Source organism: Mus caroli, unplaced genomic scaffold, assembly GCF_978045245.1.
Source record: "Mus caroli unplaced genomic scaffold, Mus_caroli_1 scaffold_22, whole genome shotgun sequence".
Lineage (NCBI taxonomy): Eukaryota > Metazoa > Chordata > Mammalia > Rodentia > Muridae > Mus > Mus caroli.
Window position 1 is genome coordinate 13404812 of NW_028227277.1, and position 7194 is coordinate 13412005.

At 35.7% G+C, this 7194-nt stretch overlaps 1 protein-coding gene across 1 annotated transcript; it reads right to left on the minus strand.

Annotated features, from left to right (window-relative positions):
• Positions 1-1056: 1056 nt before the first annotated feature.
• LOC147000070 (uncharacterized) lies at positions 1057-2789 on the minus strand. Its single transcript, XM_085834356.1, is given in 2 exon segments — positions 1057-1890; positions 1892-2789. Coding segments are annotated over 2 exon segments (1692 nt in total). The 5' UTR covers positions 2750-2789.
• Positions 2790-7194: the final 4405 nt, after the last annotated feature.

A 7194-nucleotide genomic window follows, 5' to 3' on the forward strand; every position in this document is an offset into this window, starting at 1 on the left:
CAACCAACCAAACAAGAAAATGCTGTGTTACTAAGATGAGTGTTGTCTTTATTCTCAACTTTGCATGCCTCCTCGATTATTATTGGCAAAGGCCAACTCACTTCACTTATCCCTCCTGTAAGCCCCTGGCCAAGATATATTTTACATGGCTGGGCAAGCCATCTTTTGTAAAATTTCTCTTCATGATTAGGTATAATTCTATCCTCTTGGGATTGTTTCCCTGTATTTAATTTCTGACATAGAATAGATCCCTGTAAATAGAAGGTAGACTGAGGGAGAAAAATCACTGAATATTTAGAAATAAAACCAAGTAATGCTGAGGCAGAAGGTTTTCAAGTTCAAAGTCACCTTGTTAAAGGGTAGCCTATGTAACTTAATAAGTCTCTGTCTCAAAATAAGAGTAAAAACAGAGCCAGAATAAAGACCAAGGAATAAAACTGGTGATTTCTAATTAGGAAACTATAAGCTTGTCATACTGTGTTGTCATAAGGTAAAGGGGAAATTCCTGGATTAACTAACAATAGAATTCACAAAAGTAAAAGTCGTTTGCAATAGTGATTGTGTTTGACATCATGAGAATGTGTACATTTGGGATATGCAACAAACATAAAAATATATTTTTCAGAAAGTATTCAGAAGCAATTTGTTTCTATTCACTGAAATTAACTAGTTGAATGGACTGTATGAGTACCTCTAACCCAAACACAGCAACACAGAATTCAAGATAAGGGGGCAGTAATAAATGTCTCTTCTCTCTCTGCAGCAAAACACATGTAAAGGTCAAAAGAATAACCCAATTCAAAACAGCAGTCACTCAAAAATACATGTTTTCAATGTTTATTTTCCAGAAAAACCTTCAGCAAGTAAGTTTCAAGCCTTTGTCTTTTTATTGTAGGTCCAATGGTTAAAGGTGATAGAAAATGTATTGATACTTCAAAAGTTGCTGCAAATAGTGGCAATGTCCAATCAATCAGTAGTTGGGCCATTTCATATAAGTTACTGAATGTTTTATTGTTGGACAGATTGGTCCTCGGATAGAGGATTTGTAGTTAGGCTTCAAAACGCTGAAAAAATTCTCTGGTAACCATTCCCAGGGAGTGTTGACAAGCTTACTTGCACATTGTAATTAGGTGCAGATCTTGCATCATAAGCCCCATAACTGTAGAGGGAGAAATGATCGCCATCAGGGCCGTGAAAAGCTGGCAGTGTTTTCCAGACATTCAGGAAATTGCCATATACTTGAGAAAAATTAACTCCTCCAGTACTTCCACCACTTCCAGCTGCCCCACAAAAGTTTCCATTTGCTCCGATGTTATGTAGATTTGGTCCAAAACTGTTTTGGGTTGCTCCCACCGAATACTGACTTGACCCAAAGGCACTTGGGTTTGCCCCAAGAACATACTGGCTTATCCTGAAAACATGTGGGTTTGTCGCCAAAACATTTTGGTTTGTCCAGATATTGTATGGATTTGCCACATGAGCATAGCAGTTTGTCCTGCAGGTATCTGAGTTGGTACCCAAACTATACTGGCCTGCCCCAAAAGCATTTGGACTTGTTCCAGAAGCATATTGGCCTATCCCATAAGCATCTGAGTATGTTCCAAAAGGATACTGGTTTGTCCAGAAAGCATTTTGATTTGCCCCCAAAGCATATTGGTTTATCCCGAAAGTATTTGAAAATGCTGCCAAAGCATACTGGCTCACTCCTAAGGAATTTCTGTATGTTCCCAAAGTGTATTGGCTTATACTTAAGGTGTTTGGAAGAGTATACTGGCTTGCCAAGAAGGTATTTGGGTTTGCCTCCAGAGCACAATTGATTACCCATACAGTATTTGAGCTTGACCTCAAAGTATTACTGCTTGCCATGAAAGCAGTTGAATTTGTCAAAAAAAAAAACATTAGAGTTCGACTGGAAAGCATTGGGGGTATCCCTGAAACCACGGACAGTTGCCAAAGGTACATCCGAGTTTGCTCTAGAAGTATATGAGTCAGCTCTGTGGGCATCTTGGTTGGCTTCTTGAGCATCGGGGTTAGCCATAGTGTGGAAGCTTGGGCTGCCTCCTCCTCTCCAATTGTTTTCTAACTCCACAGCTGGAACTGATTTTCTTGTCCTATCCTTAGCTATAGTCTTTCTTTTACTCAACTGTGTAGCTGTATATTCTTTAGGGTATGCCATTTTAACTTCACAACGACTGGAGCCAATGAAATGGTACCTGGTTTCTAAAACCTTTCTAACGGGGTTTTCATCCCTGTATTTGATAAAGCCGAAAGCTCTTCTTTCCTGCGTATCTGAACACAGTGGAAGCTCTATAGCCTCTATCTGCCCAAATGTGCCAAAGTAAGCTCTTATTTTTTCTTTAGACATCCGCGGGTTCAGCCCACCCACAAAAATCTTTTTATTGGAGAATTGAGATACCAGGGCTTTAGCCCTTTTAAATTTTATTTTCTTGCCATCAACTTTGTGGTCTTTCACTCGAAGCACCTTCTCTACTGTGGCACTGTCTTTGAAAAGCACGAATCCAAATCCCCTAGACAGACCGGTATTTGGGTCTGTTTTTATAATAAAGTCTATTACTTCACCAAACTTAGACAAGTATTCCAGAAGTACCTGCTTGCTCATTTCTTGGGAAAGTCCCCCGATGAACATCTTACTAGCATCCTGTTCGTTCTTGGTGGCACCGATTTTGAACCCTTCCCGAAATTGGTCTCTTTCATTATCCTTTCTCACAGCGAGACTGGCAGTATTCATGGTATATAGGCTGGATGGAGGTGATTTGACTGTTGGATAAACACTGGCCTAGGCACAAATGGCGGGGGCATAGCTGTCCTCAGGGAGTCGAGGAAATTATTGCACAACCGTGACAAAATAGAAACAAGCATTATAACTAGAGACAAGGCAGGAGCTGCCTCTCATTCTAAACTGGGGGGATGGGGGTGGGGAAGGATGCGGGGGGGGGCAGTGATAGTGTCTGATTTGTCCCTAAAAGGTGTTGATGCTTGCAATGTAAAAAGCAGCCCTACCTATAGACTTTCTTTTTGTGTTTATAACACCCCCAAAAGGAATAGTATGGTAGAAAAGGAAGCCTTTTCGATGTTGATTCTGTCTTTTCATGTTACATCTCTTTGAATTTTGTTAAAAACAATTTATTTTTCCTGAACATTTCTTTGAATGTTCAAAAAACTCTTCACTTCATACTTTAGATGTGCTTCATATTAATCTTCACTATTTGAAATAAGACTGAAATGGGAAAGTAATACAAAGTTGAGACATCCTACAGGAAAAACAGAATGTCTATGGGTTTGTATATTTTACCAAAGGACTCTAAAGGAACATTTTAAAATAAAAGCTTCACTGAGATTCATTTATAACATTTACCCTTTAAATGTAAAATGCATTTACATCGTAGTGATAATATTTAGGAAATGTGCCATCATCTTCTAAGTCTGTAAACCATTTAAGCAGTCACTCCTCATTTCTGGATGACCCACTTAATGGTATAATATGTTGGTTTTCTCTTTTATTTCTCATAATACTGTTTTCCAGATGCTGTAATATACAATAATATTTTCTTCTTTATCCATTGTGTGAATGTAGTAAATTTTGTTTTCATAATTTACAATATCACTTACCATTTTGTTTTTTTCCTTTATTCCATATATGAAAACATTCACACACACACACACACACACACACACACACACACACACACACACACACACACACAGTGGACTTTTTTCTGGCAACCATTTTTGTTTGTTTGTTTGTTTGTTTGTTTGTTTCTTTCTTTCTTTCTTTCTTTCTTTCTTTCTTTTTTTCTTTCTTTCTTTCTTTTTTGTGGACAGTTAAATATATACTCCCCATTTTTCTCTTCTATTGAGAAAGCATTTAATATTGAGATTTTTTCCCAATATTTAAAAAAAACAGATCAAATTTTAGAATTTTTTTTCTTTTTTTTTGGGCAATTTCTGTGCTTGTCACTACCCATTAGATATAATGTACTTGTTTGTCTATTATTTCCTCCTTCTAATATTATTCCTATGAAAAGGGAGATTTTATGTGTCTCCATAATTTTTCCCAAAGTTCATGTATAGAACTATTCTAGAGGAATATTAATGTTTATGGCATCATTACTATGTTAAGAATCATGGCCAACTATCCCTCTCCAAATTGAAGGCTTAAATATTCAGAATAATTTAAATACCAGAAATTAAGCTACATTCTATAAATACCTTCAGGACTCGACAGTTGCAACTTACCACATAATGGTCTTTATGCTTGCCTCCTTGATTCAATGGATGGGACCAGTTTAAAGTTGGAAAATGTTGAATGTGAAGATATAAAATACAGCTTCATGGCATGATAGATGCCCCAGTGGAGGAAATTTGAGAGCAGGGAATTGGGTGTGGGTGGGTGAGTAGAGGAACACCCTCTTTTGAGCAGGGGGAGAGAGGATGGGATAGAGAATTTCTGAGAGGCGGGAAACCAGGAAAGGAGATAACATTTGAAGTGTAAATAAATAAAATATCCAATAAAAATAAGTAAACATAAAAAATATAGCTTCATAATATGCTGATGAATATGATCAATTTTCTATGGATATAACTTGCCAAGAAACAGCAATTTTTTTTTAAATATTCACTATTCCACCATCATTTTTCCCTTTGAATCAAAGTGTTATGACCATCCATAGAAGATTTCACTGGAAGCCAGGTAAAACAGTTTTCTATCACTTTTCTTAACATGGACAAATTTCACATATGAAAATTCCACTTGAGAACTCTCTTAGCTGTCAAAGCCACCATTCCTGTAAGAAGAGGCCTTTGTAATTAACAAAATATTTTTATAGGTGGGTTAGTAAAGGTTCTCTAGGGAAAAAGATCTTCTCTTTCTGTTTACATACCGTTACATGCACACACATACACTCATAGGCAAACACATACACACAGGTTCACAAACAACCTAATACACACACAGACACACAAGCACACGTACAAACACACGTTCAAGCACACACACACACACACACACATATACTGGAGTGGGTTGATGAAATGACAGGGAAGGAATGCACTTGCTAGCAAGGCAAGAGCAAGAAGGCAAGAACAAGAAGCTTTCTTTTTCCATGTCCTTTTGTAAGCTCCAGCAGAGGAGTGTATTCCTGCCTCAAGATCCAGATTAATAGCATGTTTCTTCTTGACTCAATGGTTCAAACAAAGTCCCTCCCTCCCAAGAAATCCCACAGGTTTGTTCTAAATTTCTCGATTGTAGTTCACTCCAGAGGTAGTCAAGTTGACAACCAAGAGTAGCCATCACAATAGGTTTTTAGTATATTTATCTAGGCCCTGTGATGTCTGTAGTTATATCAGTTAAATTTCTCATGAAATGTGGGTGTTTTATTCTGTAAGAATTATCATCTCTTTGAATCAATAGACTATTTCCATACATGGCACCAAGAAAACAATAATGAAAACAGTTTCTTTAAGAATGAATAATATTGTCAATAAAATTGAAGTGTAAGGAAAATAAGTTATTTCACAAGGAAAACTTAATCCTTTAGCAAAAGTTTGCTATATCATACTTTTATTATATTTGGGACCCTGTCTTACTCTAAATTTTTCAGCTTTCTTAACATTGTAGTAGTCCCTTAGATTTTTTTTTCTTGAGAACCTACAATAATTTTCTATACATCATGTTACCTTACATCTAATACCCATTTCATTCTTACCATCTTTCCCACTATCTAGTAGCAGCTGGTCTAATAAAAAAAATGGTGTGAACCCCATATGTATATATTTTTGTATTTTTAGTGACCATGGATTGTTATTATATTTGAGAAGATTAGGAGACATGGCTTTGTTTGAAGAAGTGTCTTATTGAGTGTAGCCTTTGAAGAGTCAAAAGCCCACACCAAGCTTATTGTCACTTTCTCTGCCTATGGATGAGAAAGTAGTTCTTAACTACTACTCTAACATCTGCCAGCATTCTACCATGCTTCCGGGAACTGATCAATTTTAGGGACATTTTTGAATTCTTGTGTATTTTTTCTTTTCTTTTCTTTTCTTTTCCTTTCTTTTCTTTTCTTTTCTTGTTTTTTTTTTTTTTTTTTTAGAATTTTAGGATTTTTTTTCAGCATTCTATTGTAAATTTTATTTATTTATTTCTTCATTTTACTGGTTTTGAAAAAAAAAGAAAGAGAGAAAGAGAGAAATGATAGAAAGAAAGAAAGAAAGAAAGAAAGAAAGAAAGAAAGAAAGAAAGATAGGAAGGAAGAATGAAAGAAAGGAAGGAAGAAAGAGAGAAAGAGAGAAAGATAGAGTAAAAGAAAGAAAGAATCGAACTTTAGGGCCATTTTTGCCATCTTTGGTTTTTTTTTTTTTTTTTTGAATTTTAGGGTTTTGTTTTGTTTTGTTTTATGGTTTGTAGGGTTTTAGAAGAGTGTTTTACAGTTTTTTTTTTTCCTTTCTAAAGTATTTTTAGGGTTTTTTTTTCTTTCTGTTTTTATTAAAGGATTTTTAATGTATTTCAGGGTATTGGGTTTTCATTTAGGATTCTGGAAATTTATTTCTTTTAATATTTCAACGTTCTTCTTAGTTATTGTTGTTATTGTTGTTCTTGAATATTTATTTATATTTGATGATTTTAATTTTGGCATTTCATAGTTTTAGACTTACCAAGCAATGGTGGCCCATGCCTTTAACCCACCAATTGAGAGAAAGAGGTAGGTGAAATATTTATTTCAAGGCCAGCCTTGGCTTCAGAGTGAGCTCCAGGACAGTCAGAGATGGAAAGAGAACCAGAGTCTCAAAAACCTCAAAAAAAAAAAAAAAAAAAAGAAAGAAAGAAAGAAAGAAGGGAGGGAGGGAGGGAGGGAGGGAGGGAGGGAGGGAGGGAGGGAGGGAGGAAGAAAAGAAGGAAAGAAAAAATAAAGAGAGAATGGAAAGAATTTTAGGGACCGTTTTGGCTTCTTGTGTGTGTATATATATATATATATATATAATTTAAGTTTTTTTATTTTTGTTTTTTAGGGTTTGTAGGGTTTTTATAAGAGGGTTTTTTTGTTTTCAGTCTTCCAGTGTGTTTTTAGTGGTTTTTTTTTTTCTCGTTTTTTTGTTTTTTTGTTCGTTTGTTTAGTATTTTAGTGTGTTTTAGGCTTTTGGCATTTTATATAGGCTCCAGGGTTTGGGTTTTTTTTG